The sequence below is a fragment of the Nymphaea colorata genome, chromosome 4 (genome assembly GCF_008831285.2).
Source record: "Nymphaea colorata isolate Beijing-Zhang1983 chromosome 4, ASM883128v2, whole genome shotgun sequence".
Classification (NCBI taxonomy): domain Eukaryota; kingdom Viridiplantae; phylum Streptophyta; class Magnoliopsida; order Nymphaeales; family Nymphaeaceae; genus Nymphaea; species Nymphaea colorata.
This window is the reverse complement of record NC_045141.1, coordinates 24282451-24306938: the sequence shown is the minus strand read 5'-3', so window position 1 is coordinate 24306938 and position 24488 is coordinate 24282451. Positions and strand designations below refer to the sequence as shown.

Here is a 24488-nt window from a genome sequence, read left to right as displayed (position 1 = left end):
TTGACTGTAACTCATCCATTAAATGGATTAGACGCCAACTTGCAAGACCCAGGCACGCGGTCAACACCCACTTTTGTGTTTTTTTTTTTTTTTTGCCCTTTTCTTTTCACTTGGCCAACTGGTACGCAGCAGCTGGATCATATCCATATTACTCAGTTGGATCTATGAGATATTAAAAGCTTGAGAAGGAAGAATATTTATTTACCAATGCGGATCTTGACAATTTCGGTAGGTCCACTAGCAGCGCCTTGAAATAGGCCAAAGTCTGCAACCAGCCCTCGAGATCCTCGTGGGCGTCTCTCTTTCTCTTTATCTATTATACCGATTTTCCATGATACTGCTCTTCGTACTCCTTATTTTCCAAATGCCGAGTTTCTTTTTCGACTCATTCGCTGCACTTTTTCTTTGATAAAGTGATTAGAAGGAGCAATCGGTGTTTATTCGAAAAAGCAGTTTCGAAAATTGATATCAAAAAGTAAACTGTCCAAAATACTGCAGATTCTTCTTCTTCTTTTTCTCACAAAGCTACACGGCAGAAATACGCGTAAGTTAACCTATATGGACATTAAACGTGCCTTGCAATCTACATACAAAAATTTATCGGATGTTGTGGCTTATAAAACCCTATTTATGCATCATAAAATTTGCCTATTGTCGGGTGTGAAGATCACATCGATTTTATTAAAGATAGTTGCAAATACAACAAACAACATTTGTATCAACCAATTAAGAATATGTGGTTGGAAAGTGGGTTCTTAACCTTGTATATATAATATGTATATATAGACAATAATCTTTTGCTTATGTTTTTGGCCCCGGTGCCTAAGTTTTGGATATATAAATTGCATTCGGTTCAGCTTATTTTGTGACATACGAATGGTAAAGTTGCAGCACTGCCCTTTGAGGGTCATGGAGATGGGGAGCGATATACATGTGCAAAGAAAGAGATGAACCTGCAAAACCATATGATGCGGGGATTACAATGGAATACGGCATGGACTACTGGTCCCTTTACTAAGATCCGTACCTTGTTTTTATGAGGCTATTTGGAGGTTGCATGTGGAAGGATGAAGAAATAATTAGAGGTAGAACAAGATAAATGATTTGGAAAGGACAAGCGATTACGTGGAGGATTATTAGCCAATAACAACTGTCCTATGAATTAATTTCAAAATTAAAGCCTATTCATGAAACATAATATCAAGCTACCTAATGACCCCTTAAAATTAAGTAATAATATGATTACTGTTGTCTTTGCATAACAAAATATTTCAAAAAGGAAAGGTCGGACATACAAAATAGATAGAAAGGATAAGGACAATTAAGAAAGTTACTCTACTTTATATACATGAGTGACTCATGCCTGTCTCCAATTCTGCAGAGCTTCTCTCTCTCTCTCTCTCTTCTTGTTTCTTGGTAGCCATGAAGAGCCCAGCAGCACCTTCTGATGCCAAGCGTTTGAGGATCAGCACTCGATCTCTATCAGTCAGCAGACCAGGTTCCCATGAGAAACTCCTCCTCCTTCATCGCCTCCGCCAGAATCTTCTCTACCTCAAACTTAGATCTTTACTTCCTAAACCTTCCAACTTGCACCAGGTACGAAATCTATTCACATATATATCCACTGATGACTACTGCTCACTCAATCACACACACTCTCTCTCTCTCTCTAAAAATATTGGGATTCTTTTCTTTTAAAGTAAAGTAATAGCTCATTTCCATCTAAAGCCTTCGGAAATTCAGCCAAATATGGACGAGATACCGCAGAATGATGGTTCCGATGACGACGAAAGCCTAGATCGATCTGTGGAAGTTGCTGACAGTGTGGGGAGTACTGGTGAAGGTGATGCTGGCGATGCTAACATTAATGATCAGGCCAAAGGCCATGGTCACGAGGATGAATCGAAGCAGAAAAAATTCAAGCCATCCATCAAATTGAGAAAGTCAGACGGCACGCTGCTCATCAGCTTGGTGGTTCTCAAGAAAGTGGCCCTCGCCTCTCGTCTCTTCGCTCTGCTGGAGAAGGAAAGTCTCGATCTAGTGTTCCAACACCAGTACTGCACCGAAACAAAGGCCTGCTATACCGTCCAGGTAATATTAATCGAAACTCCTCCTCATAGTTTCCTCTGTGGTCGAGACGCCATTCATCACTTATAATAGTTCCTTTTATTCAAATCCTGGAAGAGTTAACTAATTTCCGAGTTCTTGACCCTCCAATCCTAAATGGTATCGCCCATTCGTGGAAGTAATTTAATTTCCATGTTTTCACTTCTTTGTCGAGAAACCTTCAAAAACCAGAAGCATCTAAACCACTTAATATTATAGTGCCATCTTCAATATAGTGTTAATTTCGGCCCCTTCCAACACCTTTCTTTAATTATCGCCAGATCTGTACATATACAGTGGTTGTTATACATTGGCAAAGTTGTAGAAGTAGTATGTCTCTTAGAAACCCACAGGTAGATCCCTTTTGGTGTAAGTACAAACTAGAAATTTTAGTGCACCTCAAGATGGATCTAGGGATTTTGCACCAATGATTAGCACTGAAGTGCTTAATTTCTCTTTGTTATTTGAAAGTAATAATTGGTATATGTTTAACTATAATTGGTAGCAATTAGCTCAAACCGTATGAAGAAAATCAAATAATATATTCGATGATCCGTTCTTTCTCTGATTTGGAATGATAGGTACGGGTGCCCGACGAGGTGGATGAGGAAGCTTTGAAGGAAAAGATTGGGGCTTGGGCAGATGGCAAGAAGTATTAATTAGTCAAGACCCTAGCAGTCTTTGCAACTCGGACTTTGGTCCCAGATTCTCTCTCTCTCTCTCTCTCTGAATCAACCGGAACTTGGACTTGCTCCCTTCTACCTTTTTGCTTTCTTTTCTGCTGTACATATAACTATTGCTAAAGGAAATCAGCTAGTTCTGGCTCAATGTTGCATGTACACCATCGTATATTTCATGAGTTTCTTCGATCAATACAATCAATGGCCGGTACGACGCCGTGATCCATAATTTGGTTGTAAAACTTTCTCGTTCTTTATGTTAAACGACCAAGTTTAAATCATCCAATCATATAGGCGTCTATATATGCAAATATGAAAATAAATCAGATTCACCTTTTTCAGGTGACAAGCAGTAGCCTTCCAAAGCAAAACTTTCTGTGTTCTCATTCACGTTAATACATGTCTTCCTACAAAAGGAGCCAACTATGACACCCTAGGCTGATTTCACACACACACAGAGAGAGAGAGAGAGAGCTAATATGGCAGACATTGATTTCCGGCCAGAATCAGGAGTTAAAATTCTTGCCTTCAAAGGTTTGGCCATACTGCCAGTCTCGAGGAACAACGTGCCAGGAGGTTGAGGTCCTGCTGTCGCTGGTAGTGACCCTGAAACTGAGGGACTGACCGGTGAAATCGACATCAGTTTCCCAGTTCTGGCCCCAGTTCTTCTTCATGTTCGTCCACCCCGTCTTGTCTCCTTTGATCTTCACACTGGTGACGTCGCCGGCGCCGGCGACGTTCCAAACGAGGACCAGGGTGAAGTATTGGTGGCCGTTTATGGTAAATTTGATCCCCCCTTGTCTCTTGCATGGAACCCTGAAGAACGACAACCATACATGTCTTACATAAAATCCTCCATAAAAAAATGGGCCTTGATTAGTTAAGCAGATGTGAAAATTGGTGTAGACCAAATTTCACTTTTTTTTGTTTTTTTTTTCTGGAGATGGGAGGAGGGCCTTATTTTCACCTTCACATTGTTAAAAACATGCCTAAGTTTTTCTATAGTTGATAAAAAACAGATTAAGATTATTTTTGAGAATAACGCAATCGTTAAAACAGAAAAATTTACCTGTTCACCATGTAAAAATAACATTAAAATATGCGCACCTTTTTAATACAATTAGTCTTTTGTTGAAAAATTTCTAATATGTTAATAAAAATATTTCCTAACTATGTAATGTGGTGGAGAGAGGGAGAGGAACCTGCGGTATGCGATAGGGATGATGCCGGCCTTGAATTCTGCAATGGTGGCAAACGCAGGCATGGACAGATCGAAATGTTCACGGGGATGGTTGCACCAACCGCCATTGTCGTTGGGGAGGGAAGGGTTGGGAGGGCAGAGGTTGGTGCCGGTGATGAACAGGGAAGGGTTCCCCGGCTTGCACCACTGGTCGTCGTTCACGCACTTGATCTCGTAGCACTGCCCGCAGCTGAACCCCGAATTGAATATCGCTTCGCTCAATGCAGCAGTTTGCAGGCCGTAGCTCTGCTTGTGCGGTTCTCCATACCCGCATGCCCCCTCTGCAATTCATTCATCGTGATTCGTTTGCAGAAACTTCCAGGCACCCATTAGTTTAAAATCAATGTTTTCTGTCATGGGTTTAAATTCACCTGTGATCAGGGAGGGCCAAAACCGGACCAATGGCGCTTCGGTTCAACCTTCCATTGTAGTTTTTATTAGGTAGATGTTAAATTAATTAGCATAATCAGAAAGTTAGTTATTAGGTTCGGACCAAGTCCGGCCACTATTCTGCAGACCAGCGACATTTTAATATATACATATACTCACCAATAGTTCCCGAGCCATCATTATGACCATAGAATGTGGCATGGGCCGACTTCCACTCTCCACCCTTGTAAGGTCCCTTGAAGTTGGCCTGCACCAACAGCGGCAGCAACAGGAGCAGCAGCGCCGGCGGCATCGAGACTTGCTTTGAGGCAGCCATTTCTAGAAAGAGAAAGAGAGAGATGTGGATGAACTCCTGCGCCTGATCCACTATATAGTCCTCCTTTGAGGTGTCGCTAGATTTCCTCTCCACTAACTACCCACTGGTTGGGAGTGATCGTAGCAAGTCTGTTTGCTTCCCGCAATTCGCGCTTCATTTCAGGCTCGGCAAACCGAATGCCATTTTAACTTCAGTGCCCTGCAAGTTAAACCAAGAAAACCTGCTAACCGCTAACGGTTTAACCTCATGCCTGAGCCTTGGGATTTGCCGGGCAAATGCGAAGTTGTTGGTGTTTCGAGACTTAATTTTCTCAGTTTCCATCTTTATTTTGGCAGTCCTCTTCTATCTGCATGGCGGAAAGAAAAGTTTCAAGTCGTAGCTTATTATGGGAGCAACCGAAAAAGACTATATATAAGTATGCATAATTTATGCTTATGCAAGATGAAATTGCTTATAAAACTCTACTCTATTTTGCCTAACTCCTGTTCCAAACTAACGATCAAATAGTTACTAATGCAGCAGATCTGTACAGTTTGGCATTACAGACGCACGGCTCCATGTTTTCTATACCGGCCTCTCACAGGCACCGGATTTAAGACACTGAACATGAATTTGAATCCAAGATCCAAACGGTTTGCCGTATAAAAGTTCGGGTCTTGCCCTTGTAGATGCAAATTCGGTTTTTAGAAACCAAGTCTGAACTCTGAAATCGAGTCCGAGATGTATTCAATTCAGGCAAGCCAGATCAGTTCAACTAAGGCGAATTTGGTAAGCAAGGGATCAACCTGTTCTTGGAGTTTACATCCCTAACCATAGGCACATTTATGCCACATATTTCTCCTGGAACCAGAATCCAAACCTCACTCTCTCAGTCGATTCAGAAGAGAAAAAGAAAAACAGGGAACAGGATACTAGAACGGGATCCGACCCGGTTGCTTCCATATGGACCACGGGATTGATAATTGGGTCCATGCCCCAGCACACCAGCTGGGATGATGCCCTGCTGAAAGAGGGACGGTTTAAAATCACTCTGGTTTTACTTCCTTCGGAGTAGCGGATAAGAGAGAGAGCGAGAGGGAGAGGAGAGAGAATGGCGTTGTCATGGCACTCTACTTCGTGGCTTCAAAGGAGCTTGAGTGGTGGAAATTGCTCTCAGAAGACGGAAGAGAAGAGGAGCACGAATGGTTCCACGATGTTGGTGGTGGCTCAAAAGAAGGCAAAGAAAACGCGTAAGGTAGAACTCTAACCAAAATCTCTTCTTCTTCTTCTTCCTCTTAGCTTTGGTTTCGGGCCTATTTCTGTTTCGCATTCATATTGAATTATTTGTCGGTTTTAATTCCTTTTTTTGGGTACCTATGGAAGTGCAGGTAATTTTGAAGGAAGACGTGCCTCAGGTGGGAAAGAAGGGAGACTTGCTCGAAGTCAAAGCTGGTTACTTCAGAAATTACTTGCATCCATTGGGAATGGCACAAATTATGACACCCATTTTGCTCAAGTGAGTATTTTCTTTGCCATTTTTTTTCGTGTATAAGAAAAATGGATACGGGTTTTTTCGACATAGAATGTGTGCTGTTGCTCGTTCAGTTGCAATGACGATATGTGTAGCGGTAAGAAGTTTTTTCATCTAATGGTACATTACCTCGTGTATCAATAGTTCTTCTAACTATTCTGCTTTCCCAAGTAAGTAAGATGTCTGTTCATTGATGTGCCTTTCCTCTTTTGTTTCTATTATTCATGTCACGACCTCGAGAGAAACTTGGCCTACGACAGTTTTCTTGTTTCGTCTCTGTTTTTAGTTACTGTCTTTTTCTTTTTTCTTTTTCTTTTTTTCTTGCGGGGATGGGATTCATTAGAACGATCTAGGTGAAGAAGTGAGAAAAGTTTCTGCCCAGAACTCTTGAGTGGGTGTGTCATAGAATGAATACCATATAATAGGGAAAAGTCACTTTAGTTGCCCAAGTGAATTTGTAGCTTCTTTGGTACCTTGACCTTTTTTATTCTATGGAATTGATACTCATGCCTTCTGGCTTCCTTATGTCCTTTGCATTTTCTTGAGAAGTTCCGAGCTAAATTCCTTAATGGAGTTCATCTTTCATCTCTTTCATTGGCGATCTTAATCGATTGATTTGATTTACCACATTCCAAGCTGACTTGCTAAGAGAAGACATGGCTTGAAAGCTTCCCAACCAGTCCCTAATCTGTTAAGGTGGGAAATTTTGCTATTACACATTCGTAGTCCCGTACTAGCTGCATGGCGCCCCCTTGGAAATGACATCATAAATTTCATGCTTCAAAGATGGATACAAGTATCTGAACAAGTCAGGCTCCTGACCTCGGGGTAGAGTTCTAGCAGGTGTTCACGTAAGATAACTAGTGATGTTGATTGAAACTGTCATTTGGTTCCTTTGCCTTATTAAACCATCGGAATATCTCTTTGAAACCAAATACATCTCCAGTACGTCGTGTTCTTTAAGCTACACCATCAGAGATTCAGAACAATGTCAAAAAAGAAGTGGTTTGATTAATCTTTTCGAGGCTTTGATGAAGTGAATGCTGTGTGAAAGCATCAAAGAGAAAATTTTTGGGCTTTTTTTTTATTGAGATTCACTTAACGTAAGATTTTAAAAATGAGGCAAGCTGGTATTGAAAGTTGAGAGTGGGCAGTGACCATAGGGTGATTGTATGCACTTAAGGATTCTTTCATAAAGCAACCTGGATCACAAGCTCCAGTGCTTAACAGAAAGTGAAGCTGACTGTGTTTATTTGTGGAACGTTGAGAAAGAAAGTAGTGATGTGGCCTGCAACTGTGGAAGGAGATGTTGTATATACAAGATGAGTAACTGACGGACCAATTTTGCTCCATGAAGAAGTTCATTCAGGCTCAGTCGAGTAGAATTGACCCACCAATCCGAGGTATTTTGGTATCAGTTGCAGATGTGAGTTGCCTTACGAATCTAGAATTCTTCTGATCTCTTCTTACTTAATGCTATCAAACGTTTGATGTGTTTGTACCTGTTTCTTGGTTTACTTGGCTGGCTTTTAGCTTCGCCTCGTATGAAGCTTTTACCTGAAGCCAAGTTTAATAGCCAAAGCTTAGGAAATAAGCTAATTCACCTGCATCACTGCTTATCTCAGTTAATTGAATGAAATGCTTGAAAATTATGTGAAGAAAAAAAAAAGGTAATTAAAAACTTTGCTTAAGTGATGGCTGCATATATCTCCAGGGGTATGTGTTCTTTATTTGCTAGACTATAATGGCTGGCAATCTCATTTTTCCATTTGCTTAGGGAGATGAGACTAGAGGAGGAGAGAATTGAAGCAGAGAAACAGCGGGTATGGGACTGAAACCTCATTCCTCTTGTATTTTACTTCTCTATTCCATCAATTTTGTTGTTTGACTGTCATTTGTCAAATCTTAATGTGCTTTTGTATGTCTTTTGTCACTACATCTGAACCTTCCCCTGACTGTCCATAAGCAGAACCGATGATGGTCTCAATGAGCCATTTTTGTGTAACCAAAAGGAAAGGTGGAACAACACCCCACCCCCCACCCCCCGGCACTTAAGCGTTATTTGTTCTTGTTTCTTCTTCACATTGTTTAAAATGTAATCTTGTCTTAGATGATATTTACAAGGTTACTTTATGTGATATCCCTTGATAAATTTCTAATATGCTGGCATTTAGGAGAAAGCTTCCTGAACTGGAGAATAATTTGCAAGCTGATCCTATAATCTGTAAATTTTTATAGGTCAAAGAAGAAGCAGAACAACTTGCACGAGTTTTTGAAACGGTTGGAGCCTTCAAAGTAAAGCGAAAAGGTGGAAAAGGAAAGCAAATTTTTGGCTCGTAAGTCACCACATTGCTTCTCCATTTCCAGATTTAATTTTTTCTCTCTCTACCTCGTGAAGAGCTATATTGACTAACGCAATCTATCCTTGACAGAGTCACTGCGCAAGACCTTGTAGACATAATCAAAGCACAATTGCAGAGGTATGTATGTATGATCTTGTGGGCCTTTTCCTGTATGGAGTATAAAACTCACGAGTCTCTCTTTATTTAGGGATATTGATAAGCGAATTGTCACAATGCCTGAGATTCGTGAAGTAGGAGAATACATTGCAGAGCTTAAGCTTCATCCTGAAGTCACTGCTCGGTTAAGGGTGAATGTGTTTGCCAACTAGCAAATACTGAGTTGGTCAGGAGCTTCAGGACCAGATGAGCTACTTGAAGCAGGAAGCTTGTCACAATCTCAACCAACTTCCTATGAAGGCATCGGCGTTAAAGAGGCAGAGGCCACACAAACATTTGGACGTGGTTATGTCAAAACAATTTTTTTTTGCTTTATGAAGGTACACGCTGCTCACTGAAAAAAAGAGTAACTGAGATGAGCATGACCCATCGTCTTTTGTCCTCTCTTATGTGGGTCATCTTACTGTATCTTCGTCCTTTCTTACCAGAATAGAACCAACTCCTGTCTTAGATTTTTTTCAATTCCCTGGTGTTCTTTGGTATAAATATGTGAGTAATTAACCTTCTGTCTTGCTTTGAATTAACTGGTGTTATTGTCCACGTTTGGGGTTCAATATGCCGAATGATCTTCAAGCAGTGAGTTCGAATGCCAATATTAACCCTTCGCTGACCACCAATATTTGTTTAGATTTGAAACTATTAGCTAGAGGATTAGCATTGCCAACTAGAATATAGAACTGAAGAAGCAGGTAGGTATTGATCCATTCCTCGAAAGTGGATCTTGTAAGAGAAATTTTTCCTCACAATGAGGGTTGTTGGAGCAGCAGAGGTAAGATTGATAAGATCAATCTACTGTTAAATGTTGTATCAATGTGAGCATATGAACAAGTTTGAAGTTCTGATATTGCAGATGCTTGGACTGCTTTAATCAATAAAATTTTTTATTTTGCTGCTTCTTTATTAAAATACAAAATTAATGCAACCCAAGTATCAGCGCCTGAATATGTACGGCTAAACAGATGAAAGAAACCCCTCTCGCTCTCTCTAAAATACAGAGAATCAAAATCTATGTCTGGTTGAGCCTATGCGAGGCCCAGTGGAACATGATACCAGCATCTGGCCGCTCGAGTTCCATACAGCCAAGTTCTAAATTTCAGAAACTGAAGGGATTTTTCTGAAAACGAGGGGCAACTGTTGGGTCTACGTGCAAATGTCCTTTTTTTTTTCAATTTTTACCTTATACATCTCGCATCTTTTGTACTAACTACATATTCATTCTACTTTATTATCTGTTGACAAACCCACTCCTGCCTGTTAAAAAACTCCGAGCCAAAAAAGTAAACACCTTAGTGCTTGGATCTCATCTCTGGGCATAAACTGGTAGCAGTCTGCCTAATCCAGGTTTTGTACATTTCTTTTCCACTAACATGTGCTGTTTCCTCCAATCTTCTGCTGTGATACTGATGCAGCGGACAGAAGGTGCCTCCTCTACCATACTAACAAGAATCAAAGAAGCCGAGTGGAATCAAGAATTCACTAATCGAAATCCCCCCTCGTTACCATATTTTCTTATTTTTGTGAAGAAGACCAATGGATTTTGATACCTGAAACTTGGTGAGTATTGCAGCTGTACGACTAGGTTTTGAGGGCATTTGATTACCTTTATTCCGCTCTGATTTAAGATTCTGAGAGCATCAGATCCATGAACTGTAGATTTCAAGACTTCTTAAATCTCCGTCTAATCTTAAATCAGTCTCTTTCAAATGAGACAGGTAACATGAAAATTTCAGAACTTTTAAGATCCATAATTTGATGAACTGTAGATTTCAAGACTTTTTACCACATTCATAATTCTAAACTCCTGGGTAAGCAAACACCCTCTTTATTAATCATATCTTGCGTCGATACCTTCCCGATCGTAACTGAACGAACTTTGTCCAATTCATATCTTAGCTACCTAATGAACGAAAATATTGCTGATTCATACTTCGATGAGCCAGCAAAGGAAAATCAAGAACTTGGGTAGCAGAAAATAATGTTGCAAATATTGGTTTTCTTCATGTATCAGAAATCAAGAAAACAATTGTCTGTTGGCTTTATGCATCGTCGGCCTTAAACGGTTTCAAATTAAATTTTTATTAATATATAGATGTGCATTAGCCCATGTTGGTTGGCATGTGTCGATCTCCGAAGGGAGTTATATCCGTTTCCATAACGCATCGGCATCGACAAACTGCCGATTCGGCTACGATATCGATGTTAAGAAAGCTGAGAGAGTATAAAAATGGAGCCGGAAGAAGCTCATTGATTATTTTTTGGTTGGAACTACGAAGATTGGTTGCAAGCAAGGTGCACTTCTGGCACCCCGAGGACTGAAGATGTTTCTGTCGACTTCCAAAGGGGCAATCTAATGTGATAGAATCCAATTCTCGGAAAGCTAATCATAGAGCTGACACGCTTTCTGATAAATATTCTCCTTTCTCTTCTCTGTCGACTTTGTTCAATTTTACGCTGTTTTATTTGTGGCTTGCTGCCGGACAGCCGCAGTCCAACTTTTGGTAACAACAGAAAATGTTCTTCCGTTTCCGTATATTGAATTTAGTCATCGTTTCAGAAGTTAATAATAACAGGTGACTCCGAGAAGTTAATGGCGTCTGCCAGTGCATGACAGGCTGCTAATTAAGACAGTAAACTTTCCGTCAGTACGTTTTCTTGGTTTGCTGCAATTGGAATTTGTATGAATGCAGTGTTTCAAAAGCTGCCCACAAAATTTACCGAGTGAAACAGCGATGCATGTGTTCCCCAAGGATGAGAATGACAAGCTAAAATTGCATCTGCATTTCATAATTGTGAATGTGTTGACAACAAATCACTATTGGTCTGAACGGCGAAAAGAAATTCTAGTCTCAAATACAGACAAAAGTTTTCAGATGTCCATGAAAATGCTCTTCCATTATTTGTTTGCGTGACATCGATGCACCATGTGCAGGAATAAACTATTATTATTATTACAACAATTTTCACACTGAGGATGTCATCATGACCCCAAGACACACGACACATGAGCTGCCTCTGTTATTTATGTGGCCAAACATCTGCCTACAACATTCAATCTTTATGCCTCTGTACCTATTTGGTACTTCTACAAGATGTTTTGCTGAATATGCAAATTCTGATTGATTAAGCTCTTAAAAGAAGGTGCACCAATTGTTCGGTCTATTGTTCTCCAGGAAGCATGGTATCCCCAGGCAGGTCACAGTATCCATTGCCATTGAGGTTGCACTTCTTGAACCTAAAGATATCTCCGGTGAGGTGTGCAACACATTTCTTTTCAGCAAGCAACTCAGCTTCACTCTGTTCCAGCAGCTTGATATCAGGTTGATACCGCTTAAGCTGATAAGAGTTACGCAAAGTTTGCAAGGAATAGTAAAAACTTACTTTCTTTATTCGTTGTCGAAGGAAGTCGTCAATAATTACATCTTCCACCAGCTCATAATCTCCATTACCCTGACATGACAAATACCAGGTTCAGGGATGCAGTTTTTCATGTACATTGAGAGAAAACAAAAATGTATTTATTAATTGATGAACCCGAGTATGTAAAATATTAACCTTTGATCTGCAAGGCATACTGAAAACAATATCGTCTGCTATGCCGTAAGGGTTGCCGTTGGTATAAACCTGTTGTGGTAGACAAGGAAATTTGAGAAATAATTGATACTGTTGTCACAAAATATATTAATAATTCCCAGCTTCTAATAGGTAGCAGACAACTCTGTTTTGTTTCATTTGTTCATGATTTTTGTGTATAAAGAGCTAGATGATCAAAATTGCAAGCTGGAATAACAAAATGAGCTAAAGATATTGTGGGTAGAGCGAGGAGCAAACTAGCATATTTATGGATCAGTAATCATGATGACCTGCGAGAAACCTGATTTTCTGAAGTCCGTTTATTTGATGAAATTATTTCTTTTTCTGTTGAAACTTTCATCTTCACAGAACATAAATCATCATAGTCTATGCTGAAAACTTCAGACCAACCAAAAACAGTCAGAAAAAATGCAGCAAGATACTTGGAGACTATTCTGCTGCATTGTAGAAAATATAGTGCTCATAGAGAAATTTTTGTGGCAGAAAGGGCAACTGGACGACATTTTTCTCGTTGTCCTTAGATCTCAACAACGACAAATTTCTGCCAATAAATGATTTAGGCCTGTAAGTAGAGTGCCCTGTGCCTTCAGGGTGAGAAAGTGGACAATAGGGCCAGCAGTAGCCCACTGAGTAGGTTGAGCACTCAATAAGATATAATGGTACAGTGCATAGTGTATACGATTGGTTTGCGTAAGAGTTGTTCATAAGAACTGCGGTGATGCAGAATCAATTTCTAAATTCAAGAAACTAAAAGGGATCAATTCCTTTCAGAGATCAAAGATACTGTTGTCCATAGAACATACCGCTGAAGAAAACCAGTCTCCTTCAGGTGTGGGGAAAACAAGGGACCTTATGGCGTCAACAATAGATACTGCCGTTGATGCAGCTGATGATCTCCCCCACTTCTTGATAAGTTCACCGCCTCTCTGCAAGAATAAACTTGATCTTAAGCGATCATATTTATCAGGTGCTTTGCCTGAAATTGCAATGCTAAGATGAGAAGCGACCCTTTGATAAACAGATGCAGAATCTTCTCCCAGCCTCAGAAATGCTTAATTTACATACCTTTTGAACCTTTTGGGTGAATTCATGTTCCAACCATTGGGTGTCTGTAATAACTTCTTTCACTGGTAAGCCAAGGATTCTAGCATTTAAAAAATCTGGAACCTGTTATTTTATGAACTGGTTAGACCTCATTAATAGCCCAGTTCTAGCTTTCGTTGCTAACATGATTGCTGATAAAAATTGCATTTAGTTACCTGGGTCGTTGAATGGTTTCCCCATATGGTCATATTTGAAACTTTATCATAAAATACACCAGCTTTCAGGGCCAGCTGCAATATGCAATTTCTCAAGTATTATTTAAAATGTTGTATGAACATCAGAAGCCAGAAAGTCACCGCAGTACCCTAACATGGGGAGAGCTTAAAATCAGGAAACGTACTTGGCATTTAGCTCTGTTCTCATCCAACCTTGTTAGAGCATGAAAGTTCTTTGCAGGAATATTTGGTGCATTCTTCAAACAAATCAGAGTACTGACACCAGAAAATACTGATTACTACTGTTGTTCTGGGTTAATTTAACATATTTACCAGGTACAGACATATCTTACTTTGTGTTGCAAGGATTGCCAACAACTATGACCTTGACATTGCGAGACGCAACCGCATTGAGAGCTCTACCCTGCATGGTTGAACATGAATGTGAAAGTTAGACAGGGCCTTAAAACTGATAACCATTATTGAACTTAAAGGAGAATTAGCATGGAACCTGTTTGGCAAAGATCTTTCCATTTATATCTAGCAAGTCTCCCCTTTCCATTCCGGGCCCCCGTGGCTTTGCACCTATTAGAAGTGCCCATTCTGCATCTTTGAATACCTCATAAGGATCTATACCAACGCTAACCTCTCTCAACAAAGGAAACAAGGAATCCTCCAACTCCATTGCAACCCCTACACGATCAGAAGAATCCAGTTATACTATTGGAAACATTGCCGAACTAATAAGATCAGACTACATGACTTTATTATATACATCTCTGTAATTGTGGAATATAATCTTGTGAAACCGTACTTCGAAGTGATTAATTCGTACCAAGGAATAGATCTTGTAGTCTGTCTAAAACAGTTGAGCAATTAAAAGGCTGCTTTATGACCATCTATTGCTGAAACTGAAAGATAAGTACCGTACACTTGTTCTATATTGAGATTGCTTAACAGGTCCCAAGAACAAAAGAAGAAACTTTTTCCGAGGCTCAGTGACGTGCACCACATTATGAGGTACATGAGTTACTTTCGACGGTAACATACATTCTAGTGCCATCTCCCTAATATGTTTGTCTATTACTTTCCAAATAAACATACCTTCAAGAGCTCGAAACGACCTTTCAGAACCCAATAATCTCAACGCGACTGGTTGATCTTGTCCAAACACCTCACCAGATGCAATCTGAAAAAGAAAAAGTAGGTTGCTACATTGTATGCAGAAAACAATGAACTTCACGTGGAAAGATGACGCCTTCAGACTTGTGACATGGGGATAGCCGCATAGAAGAGGACAGATAGCTCACTTTTCGACTCGTTATTACAAACATAGAAGTTGGCATTCAAATGAAGATAGAATTGAGTTGGAAATTAAACACATTATATTTTGAAAATGTATGTGGTGATAATGTAGAAAGATCATTGGATTTGATCTGGTCCCAAAGATTGTGAAAAGCCACTAAACTATCGACTTTTCATTAACTTCATACCTAACACAAAAATAAGATGGACATGATTTACCTTGAAGAGTAGGTGGTTTGAAATCATTCCAGCAGCACCTGAAACTGCAACTTTTATCAGTTTCTTCCATGCCCTTGTCTCCCCATCCTACCAAAAAGGAAAATTAGGAGAAAAAATTAGAAACATAGCTCTGCTTATGCTTCTTAGTCGTCTCCAACTCGCATTATGTATTCAACAACTGAAGGGTATATCTAGTGGAAAACACAAACCGTGGGAGAAAGTTTATAGAGAAAATTCCAGAAGAAGAAGCAATGTGACCGACAAGTTTTTGAATTGAAAATTAAAGATAGAAGAAATAATGGAAAAGAAGATTAAACGATAAGCATGTGTATGCATGTGGATGAGGGCTTCTAAAAGATGTACCGTAGAAAATATGAGAATTATGAGAGCGGTTGTTTACAAGATGTAAAATAACTTTTCCAAGGCTATGTGCTCTTAAAGTTAAGTGCATTAGGACATATAAGAAGTCAGAATATCGTCAAACTATCAGATTAATATCAGTGGGTTCTGGTGGCACACTGGCTTATGTTTTTTTTTTTTTACAACTTCTAAGGGAAGCCTAACCATATTCTCTACAAACTTAAAAAGCTTTTTCAAATGAAATGGATCCGTTTTTAAAATATTAAAATCAAGGGGGCCTCGTCTGAGTCGTCTCCTCCCACTGGCCCCCATTTGCAAATGCCCTTCATTAATATTCTCCTTCGTCTGCCATAATATATATATATATATATATATATATATATATATATATATATATATATATATGTATATATATATATATATATATATATATTGGGACAATAAAAAGAGGCCATGGTTAGCTTCCAGTCAATGCAGAATGACAGGTAGCTATATGAACGTGATCATGCTGCCTATGGGATATCGGCCAACGAAAAGGAAACAATAAACTGGAATCGGCCGCTTTCAAGTGGAAATCTAGGCTTGAGTATTACAAGTCAATCACAATGACATTGCCCAATAATGTCAAAGGAGTTTTAAGGGGCGTTAGGATGACACCATCGAAAATTTAGTTTCATAAAAAGTTAAGTTCTTCAATGAGTTTTCAGTTTTTGTGTTTTTGTGTTTGGATGATACACTCCAGGTCCTAGAAAATAAAACAACCCATCATTCAAAAAAGAGGTTTCTAAGAAAACCCCCCAAGTTTTTTTTTCACCATGGTTTTGTTGTAAACCTCTGCCTAAGTGTTTCGACAAAAGGATGCCTTGTTTAACCGTGTCAGCTTTGTGATTCCACTACAGGGAAGAACAGGGACTGCATGTGGTCGGATGTCAATCAAGGTTAGATAGCTAAGGAAGGTGGTAATACCCCGTAATCTTAACCCTTTGAAGGGAATTATAAGGGATTGCCGTCAACTTAATTAGAAATTAGGGCCCTTTGGAGAGATTTGGCAAAAAGAAAGGATCGTTTTTGCAAATTCGTATAAAACAAAGCAGTTTCAAAAAAAAAATTAGGGTAAGGCGGAGCATCTTTTGCAGAAAACATTAACACCTCTCAAAAAGAAGAAAAGCGGGAGCACCCGGACAAAAAGAAGGAAAACTTTTGGACCAATGAAAGCCATCGATTTTATGCCCTTGAAATTCAAATAGATAGATATCTCTCTTTCTCTTTCAAAAAAAAAAAATGGAACGTAAAATTGAGAAGGGCATCTTACCGTTTTGAAGTCATAATGGAGGCAGAAAACACCGTAGCACTCGGAACTCTCCAATTTAGGCTTCCCGTTAAGCGAAGGAGACACGGCAGCAGATGCAGCCGGAGCCGGGGCTTCCACTTGCCTACAAGCACAGGGAAAAACAAGAATGCTGAACAACCAACATTCTGAAATTCAAATACCTAAAGTAAGTGAAACCAAGCAAGACCAATCTTCCAGACATGAAAATCCTACATACCCAACAACAAAATTGTCATCCAAGACTGTATATACACCGCTACCAACTAACTGAAACAACATTGCAATTCTCTTATTTCACTCTTTGTTTAGTTTTTTAAATAGGAGTACAACCGTTTTTATAGAAACACATCCAAATAATAGGGTTCCATTCCTTGTTCACCGGAAAAGTTTATTTTCTTGATTGGACTGAAGCATTAGATGGTTATCAAAATAATATTTCCTGGCTTTGTAAGAATCGGCTAGGAGTCTTCCATCTATGAACAAAGTGATGGTTGTAGAGTTTCAACGCTTGCAACGTCGACTCGACTCGACTCTACTCAACCGGAAGTAGTAAATCTTGAGCAAGTACTCCTCCTTCCTCCTTCCTACTTATAATTTAGTTTGTAACCGTGCTTTACAGAGGGAGAGAAAGCGAAAGTCTCACTGTGGTGCGGCCGAGCAGACCAACTTGAACGCTTGTTGGCGTCGAGGAGAGCTGGTAAGCTGCAATCCAGGAGGGTGGTACTTCAACAGGCGGTACGCCTTGGAAGGAAGGAAGGAGGAGGAGGAGCAATGGCGGTCGGTGGAGGCTGTGGCGGTGATGGAGCATGCGGAGTACAGGAACTCGGCTACCGCCATCGCCACCACACAGAGTTCCCCACGAGAGAGAGAACGAGAGAGTTAACTTTTGTTGGCGTATATTAGTTAGAGGAAGGAGAAAAGATGAAAAGGAGGAAGGTGAGGTCTGAGTGCATTATTCAAATATGTAGCAGAGATTTTATAGGGCAGAAGCGAAGCCAATTGGCAGATGGAAGCAGACGACCGACATCAGCCTCCCACCAATCTAACCATTACAAAACCCAATCTAACGGTCAGAGGGCTTAAATCCTCCGATGTTTCTGCGGGCAGCCCGCTATCTCCATACTAGGAAAGCACGTTTCTCCATCTCCGCCTTTCGTTTTGTTTTCGACTCGTGCGTGCAGGAAGAAAGAGAACAGAACCAAAAACGAAGAAGAAAGCGACAGTAATTTCGTCCCTGTGATTTGGTTAGGTTCCCTTCAAAAATAACAATTTATCTATGTGTAAAGACAAGAATACCATAAAAAATTGTTTTTCTGTTCATTTGTATCCCTAGCCAAATGAACTTAGATATTCAAAAGGGCTTTCAGCGACTTATTTATACATTTATTTTGAGCATTTATGTATTCTTTATGATCTTTGCAATTTGTCTTCATAATCTCATTAATACATTCAAAAATTAGACGCAGTTTTTCATTTTCAAATTTTAAATTACGCATGCCGGAGGTACTGCATTCAGAATGCATAGTTTGTAGGCTGCATGCAGTATTTGTTACATCACCGTTAGCAAAATCAGAAAGTTTGATGAGTGATAGAAAGTCGTAAGTTTATGAACTTCGCAACATCGTCACATGATATATTAAGGGAAAAGCATTCACATATTCAAATACTATTGTGAGGTCCATGTCGAAGAATCCCTAAACGAGGATATATCGGTTTATGGTACTCTAAAAAATCTACTTAAGTAACATGAAGATTAATCTGCATTAGCAGCCAACACTAGAAGAAGTCAGGACTTGGTATGCGCTTACTTGGCTTCAAATTTGTTGGGCCCAATCAACTAGAGCTACTTGAATTAGTAGTTAACATGAGACAATGGTTACCTGCATGGGCATGCACAACGCACAGCCCTTAGTGCACGACATCTGTCTTCCTAACCCACTTCCATTGGGCCTCTAGGCTACTCCTAAGGGTATGTGTGTTATGCACATGGTCCTATGTGCAATGCAAAGATGCACATTGGACAGGCTTGTACATATAACAGCTTCACATGCAAGAATGAGCATGAGCTGCAACAAACTCGAGGATATGCATTATATGCAGCTGTTCTTTTATAAGATTTTGTGTTCACACAAGTAGGATCCGATTCATTTGTTTTCTTATGTCATGGATTCTTCTTTTTTTTTTTTTTATTGTCAATTGGTTGGATTTAGAATAGCAGTGGAAATTGTTTGCTATATGATGGCATTGGTAGAGCCAGAAATTTCTGGCTGATTGGAGCAACGCTAATACTTGGAATTGTAACTTTTAAGGAGCAACTAATATGTAAATAATTAAATGATCATCGGGCATTTGCTTGTTTGAGCAATTGCCAACACAAGCCTGTATGTGTCTCTGCCACTGTTTATATATCATCCAAATATTCTAGATCTAGGGATGCCAATGGCTTCTCAAGCTTTTGAATTGCTTAAGATGGAGGATTTTCTCGTCTTTCTCACTTTGGTAGCTCTCTTTCTCTCTCTCCGAGCACATTGCCGTTACCTCCTCTTTTGATTGGCTGTTTATATGGACAAGCTTGAAAGTCGACTTCTATGATGACAAGGCAAATACCTCTCTATGGCTAGGCATCTCACTCTTATTAAACATGTTCTATGTACTATTCCTATGCATCTGATATCACTAGTTGGTGAAATCCATTAATTCTTGTTTGCAAATATTCTTTTGGGATGATCCACTGTTGTCGACCTCCAAGCAACATCGAGTGTCAAGGCCGTTGCTCTGTCTATCCAAAGCCCTGGGAGGTTTATCGGTGTCTAATTTGAGATCTAAGAGTATTGTGTTAGCTCTTAAACGATGGTTTGTTTTGGCCCATGGTGACCCTGCTTCTTGTTTGCTGCTGCACCAAAAGTATCTCTTCTTGTTTCCTTCTTTGCTCTTCCATATTCTTTGCCCCGACTTCACAAATCTATCTATTCGGTGTCTGGTTACGAGTTGCGTTATTTCTCATACTGGTGTTCTATTCCTTCTCTTTCGCTTCATTAGACTTTTGGTGCACATTACTCCACTTCCCTTGTTTATGCTTCTCTGCTCCCCATGTCCCTGCTCCCTTTCCTAAATGCCTCGTTTGGGCTCTTGGATTCTCACCTCGAACCCGTCTTCGTGGTTGGTTTGTCTTACAGGATAAAGTTCAGACTTAGATCAACCTGCAAGCATAGGGTTGGCCCCCTGCTAGTAGTTGTGTTCTTTGTGAACGGGTTGTCGAAAGTTCTTATCACTTGCTTTGGGATTGTCACGAGGTTCAGCTACTTTTCATGCTTCTTGTCATTCTCCTGCTCTGGTGGTTTCTCCATCTTCCTTTGCATGTCAAACTGCTGGCTCTCCGCAAGTCTAAGTGTTGGCTATTTCTTTGGCGTACATGGTTTATCTTTTGGTGGCAGAATTAGCTCACTCAGAATGATATCATCTTTCGTAGCGCGTGCTTTTGATTTCCACCATTCTTTGCACGTGGAGCTTCTAGCTATTGTGAAGGCTTTCTGGCCGCCGGATGTTATTTCTCGCTTCTTCTCTTGTTTCGTCTTCTTTCAGGCTGTACACTGGCATCCATTGTATATCACACAAACACACACACACACAAATTAAAATTTCTTGACAGCTGTTTCAAGAAACACTTGAACAATATTAATTTTGTACTGAAACTCAAATCCCGAGAAAAAATGTTTAATCTAATTAAATTGATCCCATGTATGCTTGAGAAAATGTCCTACTCTTTATAACCTTCAATATAAGTAAACAGCAGCGCAATCATTGAAGGGAATCTAATTTATTTTGAGATTATCTTGCTATTAATTTGTTTTGCAACCCAATGTCCAAATTCATTGTTTCTTTCATTTAGAGGTGTAGTACTGGCCGTTGCAGTAGCTGTTTGAAGAGCCATGAAGACAAGCTTAACGTTTTACTTAATGAATCCTCTTTTATTGTTGGAGCCTCATACCTAAGGGCGAAGCCAAGAATTTTTTTAAGGGTATACCAAAGTCCTATCTTTTGATTTAGGTGGGGTCAAACTGAACTTTAATCCAAATAATACATGATGCAATTAAAATTTTTCAATGCAATTTTTTTTTTCAATTCACTCGAGCCTTCCCCTTTTGCCCCTACTCATACCTTAATTTTTCCACCAACTATCTATGATCACTTTTATACATATATAACATGGCCATACATTTATACAAATACCCCTAGCACACATAAGGGAGCCTCAGACAGTCAAATGAAATCCAATCCCCCAACATACAAATTATTAATATATGAAAGGAATTACTCAAATGAATATGCTCCAATAATATGAAAGGATGCTTACATGGTCACCAACCGGCCTTGGCAGCCTTGTATAGGAAGAAGAAGCCACCAGCAGGTCATTATAAAAGTGGGGCAGATCAGAGGGGGAGAGAGCGAGAGAACAAAAAGTACTGAATGACTTTTAGGAGTTGGCATGGGACGCCATGGCCTGCATACTGTTAGGTGAACATGTTTAGAAGAGATCTCATTGGAAGTCTTCCAAGAGGAATAAATGGAAGATGCAGACGTCATCCATGCTTCTATTTTATCAGTACGAAATTTCTTCTTTAATTGTTTACCTACGCTTGTCCGCCTGCGCTCTCTTACTAAGGTGCAAACCAATCGGATTTGAATAAGATAATTGCCCAAGAAATAAATTTCCGAACTTACAATTAACACAACCAAACAGAAGAAATCAAACCTCACAACTAAAATCTATTCGTTTGCATTCAACCCTTAAAATGGTTTTGAGAGTATTCAGGATGAAAGTAAGGTTGCAAACTGCAGGTTGAATCTTATATATGTTTCTTTTTCTAATTTTTTTTTTTGTTTTCCTTTTACTTGTTCCAGCTCATGATCTGAACAGATCTGTGATGCATCTTGCTATCCTGGATTTGGCCCATAAACATCTTTATAACAAATGAGATCATACGCTTGGTTTGGCAAGAGAAAGGTACGAGTTCATGTCTGAATCCAAATTCTTTCTTGGAATCGGACGAGGAGGATGGACTCGATGAATGAATGGACCTGCCTCGAATCTGAGCCACGTGCATCCTTGCATGTGTGGCAAGGAAATGGCCCCATTCCCCTTTACACCCAGCTAGGGACGTAAATTATGAGGAGAGGTTACATTAATCAAATATATGTCTTCCCCTCCAATAACAGCAGTACAGTAACGTGAAAATATGGATCCCACAAAGTTTTTCATTATTTTGGAGCTTAAGCTAGCTGCAAATGTTTTTGATAGGGAAAATTAAGCACTCGAGTTGGAGTATTATTCTATCTCCAAACTGCGAAATCCGGGAAATATATGTTAGAGATTAATTAGGTCAGAATCAGATCTGGATCTTGTTACAGTACCAATTAAAGATGGAAACGCCCTAACTCAAACATGAACCGTTTACAACCATAAATTAACGTGCGTTAATCCTGGGGATCCATTATTTATAATATACCTGACCCGATATACTGATCCATCTGCCTCAAACTACAATCGAAATGAATTTGGTTTATGGAGATTTGCTTTTGCTTTCTAGAAACTAAACCCCATCTGAGCTGCTCCTTAATTTTTCTAAATTTTGGTTTCATCCCATAACACAGCATGCAGAAAGCAGAGATGCAAGCCCCAAGTGGAAATTTGTGACATGCAAATAAACAGCATTCCCAATTTGTGTTATTAATGGAAGTTAGAGATGGAATTAACCTGAGTGTAGCTGCTGAGCTAGTTGGGCTTTCAGGTAAATGTGAATGGGAAATGCAAAGGAATTCTTCCAACTGGTCGTCTTAGTCTGATCAGAAACTTAGGTGAAATAAATGCAGTGGAGGACCGCATGCAATTGCATTGATGCCTTTGATTGACCTGTAAAATTGTATTGTTTATTAAATTCCTCTGTTTGTATCAATCATATCACTGATCTCCGATTGGTAGGAGCTTTTTTATACGGCGGATTGCCGAGTTTACTCAATACAATGTTACTGTAAATCCCCAGCCGGGCACCCTTCTCCTGTTGCAAGAAAAATCTCCCCATTGCCTCGGCTTTGCTATAATTTATTAGAAGACTAATTTGCAAAGCTAACAAACCATGGTGCCACTACGAGGCTTCCAAGGATGAATTTTGCTTTTTATAACATCGTTATTGAAACATGAAGGCATTTAATTGCTGATGCTGTTAGGTGGGCATACAGCCTATGTTGCTGAAATACCGTATTGTAAATGCAAACAGCCAAGCAGAAAATGAAGTTTAGATATCTGCAGATTGGTAAGCTTGACCAGAGGATGTGGAATCGGTAACGGGTGGCGGTAGTCCTGTGTTCAATAATGGTTAAGATAGATCTTTTTCTAGACTCCGACTTCATGAATCATGAGCAGACACTTCTATGCTTAACTTTCACACATTGGCCTCTTACAGTCAATGCCTTCCTTAAGGCACCAGTCAGATGAAACATTGCTGTAAGAGAGTCTTTTCTGCAGATCTGCAATTCCCACTTTGATGACGTGTCAAATTACAAACCGATATGGAAGCAGAAGTCTTTCTTTCATATGATGCAATATATACTTAAAATCACCAAAGAAGAATCAGAATTTCCGCCACAGCTAACTATCAGATGGATTTGAATTTCGACCAAACTGGTGACTTTTTGGGTATATGTGTTGTAAAACATATGGCTGCAGTCATCAGTGACGTAGAGCCAACCATGGCCTCTTATATTACTGCAAAGAATTGCCAGTAGAAGTAACATGACGCCACCGACGGGAATAGCATCAGAAGGTTAGGTAGGACGTTTGTGATTCGATCCTAATATGACTGAATGGATCCAATGAAGAATCTTGGCAAGTGAATTGCAGAGAACGGTTGGTGGGCAGGACACTATATATATATATATATATATATATATATATATATATAGAGAGAGAGAGAGAGAGAGAGAGAGAGAGAGAGAGAGAGCCATAATGATGGTACCGGCACCTAATGAAGGGGACCCACAAAATTCGCTAAGGGCCTTGATTGCTCTTGGTACATAAGAGACTAGGAAGTGTCTAAAGGAGCATGCCTGTTGAACAAACAGAGTTTGCTGGTTTGAAGTTTGAACCATTTGCAGGACAAGCGCAGAACGATTTTGGACCTGCATGCGGGGCCGGGAAAAGAAAATGTTCTTTCCTATAAGCTTCCAGATGATAGAAAATTACTCATACCAATGAAGAACTTTCTTAGTTTTCATATGATTTCATGCCTGACGAACCAAACAAGCGGAGTGAATCAAACAAACTCTCAGAGCACCACCTGTTCATACGCTTTCCGCTTCTCAGATATTACCTCAGGAAGATACGCTGTTGTTAAATATTTTGGGTGATGTCACACGGACACAAACACGACAGGAAATTATCGGGAGAAACCAACACGTGCTTCTATGACAAATAACAACCAATAAGCAATCAGCAGCACCAAGGAAGCAAGGCAGGCTGCAGAAGTATAAACTATAAAGTGGGGCAACGAGGACGGCGAGAAGAGCAAGGAGAAGCCACGTAAAGACGACGACACACCAACACATGGAGAGGGGTTAGTGAACCTAAGGGCAGCATAAGGAGCCAAGGGCTCAAGGTATGCACCGT

The 24488-nt window shown here is 39.8% G+C and overlaps 4 protein-coding genes across 5 annotated transcripts; 2 read left to right on the top strand and 2 right to left on the bottom strand.

The window, feature by feature from the left end:
* The first annotated feature begins 1383 nt into the window (after positions 1-1383).
* LOC116252062 (uncharacterized) lies at positions 1384-2972 on the top strand. 2 transcript variants are annotated; one of them, XM_031626103.2, is made up of 3 exons: positions 1384-1596; positions 1744-2091; positions 2688-2972. In XM_031626103.2, exons 1-3 carry the CDS (start codon positions 1423-1425, stop codon positions 2763-2765), a joined length of 600 nt encoding a protein of 199 aa, XP_031481963.1. In that variant the 5' UTR covers positions 1384-1422; the 3' UTR covers positions 2766-2972. The 2 variants fall into 2 exon arrangements, with proteins under 2 accessions (XP_031481963.1, XP_031481962.1); XM_031626102.2 differs by having other exon boundaries at positions 1729-2091.
* Positions 2973-3152: 180 nt separating this feature from the next.
* On the bottom strand, positions 3153-4775 carry LOC116252061 (expansin-A16-like). The gene is made up of 3 exons (XM_031626101.2): positions 4576-4775; positions 3989-4307; positions 3153-3602 (listed from the first exon to the last, which is right to left on the bottom strand). The coding sequence occupies exons 1-3, from the start codon at positions 4730-4732 to the stop codon at positions 3293-3295; spliced, it is 786 nt and encodes a 261-aa protein (XP_031481961.1). The 5' UTR covers positions 4733-4775; the 3' UTR covers positions 3153-3292.
* A 985-nt stretch (positions 4776-5760) lies between these two features.
* On the top strand, positions 5761-9285 carry LOC116252125 (50S ribosomal protein L9, chloroplastic). The gene is made up of 6 exons (XM_031626202.2): positions 5761-5966; positions 6100-6227; positions 8020-8065; positions 8481-8578; positions 8675-8722; positions 8793-9285. Exons 1-6 carry the CDS (start codon positions 5823-5825, stop codon positions 8911-8913), a joined length of 585 nt encoding a protein of 194 aa, XP_031482062.1. The 5' UTR covers positions 5761-5822; the 3' UTR covers positions 8914-9285.
* Positions 9286-11634: 2349 nt separating this feature from the next.
* On the bottom strand, positions 11635-17792 carry LOC116252083 (malate dehydrogenase [NADP], chloroplastic-like). The gene is made up of 13 exons (XM_031626135.2): positions 17469-17792; positions 16808-16928; positions 15136-15222; positions 14716-14800; positions 14123-14304; positions 13965-14035; positions 13797-13887; positions 13612-13686; positions 13418-13519; positions 13156-13278; positions 12314-12382; positions 12140-12208; positions 11635-12055 (listed from the first exon to the last, which is right to left on the bottom strand). The coding sequence occupies exons 1-13, from the start codon at positions 17660-17662 to the stop codon at positions 11918-11920; spliced, it is 1407 nt and encodes a 468-aa protein (XP_031481995.1). The 5' UTR covers positions 17663-17792; the 3' UTR covers positions 11635-11917.
* Between the last annotated feature and the right edge of the window lie 6696 nt (positions 17793-24488).

What these genes read in the sequence shown, in the direction of transcription:
- LOC116252062 (XM_031626102.2), top strand. Translation starts at nt 1,423, where the DNA reads ATGAAGAGCCCAGCAGCACCTTCTGATGCCAAGCGTTTGAGGATCAGC. An exon ending in AACCTTCCAACTTGCACCAG is followed by an intron (nt 1,597 to 1,728) that starts GTACGAAATCTA and finishes TTCCATCTAAAG; the next exon opens with CCTTCGGAAATTCAGCCAAA. An exon ending in AGGCCTGCTATACCGTCCAG is followed by an intron (nt 2,092 to 2,687) that starts GTAATATTAATC and finishes TTGGAATGATAG; the next exon opens with GTACGGGTGCCCGACGAGGT.
- LOC116252061 (XM_031626101.2), bottom strand. Translation starts at nt 4,732, where the DNA reads ATGGCTGCCTCAAAGCAAGTCTCGATGCCGCCGGCGCTGCTGCTCCTG. An exon ending in TGATGGCTCGGGAACTATTG is followed by an intron (nt 4,308 to 4,575) that starts GTGAGTATATGT and finishes AATGAATTGCAG; the next exon opens with AGGGGGCATGCGGGTATGGA. An exon ending in ATCCCTATCGCATACCGCAG is followed by an intron (nt 3,603 to 3,988) that starts GTTCCTCTCCCT and finishes GTCGTTCTTCAG; the next exon opens with GGTTCCATGCAAGAGACAAG.
- LOC116252125 (XM_031626202.2), top strand. Translation starts at nt 5,823, where the DNA reads ATGGCGTTGTCATGGCACTCTACTTCGTGGCTTCAAAGGAGCTTGAGT. An exon ending in ATGACACCCATTTTGCTCAA is followed by an intron (nt 6,228 to 8,019) that starts GTGAGTATTTTC and finishes CCATTTGCTTAG; the next exon opens with GGAGATGAGACTAGAGGAGG. An exon ending in TTGAAGCAGAGAAACAGCGG is followed by an intron (nt 8,066 to 8,480) that starts GTATGGGACTGA and finishes AAATTTTTATAG; the next exon opens with GTCAAAGAAGAAGCAGAACA.
- LOC116252083 (XM_031626135.2), bottom strand. Translation starts at nt 17,662, where the DNA reads ATGGCGGTAGCCGAGTTCCTGTACTCCGCATGCTCCATCACCGCCACA. An exon ending in TCACCCAAAAGGTTCAAAAG is followed by an intron (nt 13,279 to 13,417) that starts GTATGTAAATTA and finishes TTATTCTTGCAG; the next exon opens with AGAGGCGGTGAACTTATCAA. An exon ending in TTCGACAACGAATAAAGAAA is followed by an intron (nt 12,056 to 12,139) that starts GTAAGTTTTTAC and finishes CTGCTGGAACAG; the next exon opens with AGTGAAGCTGAGTTGCTTGC.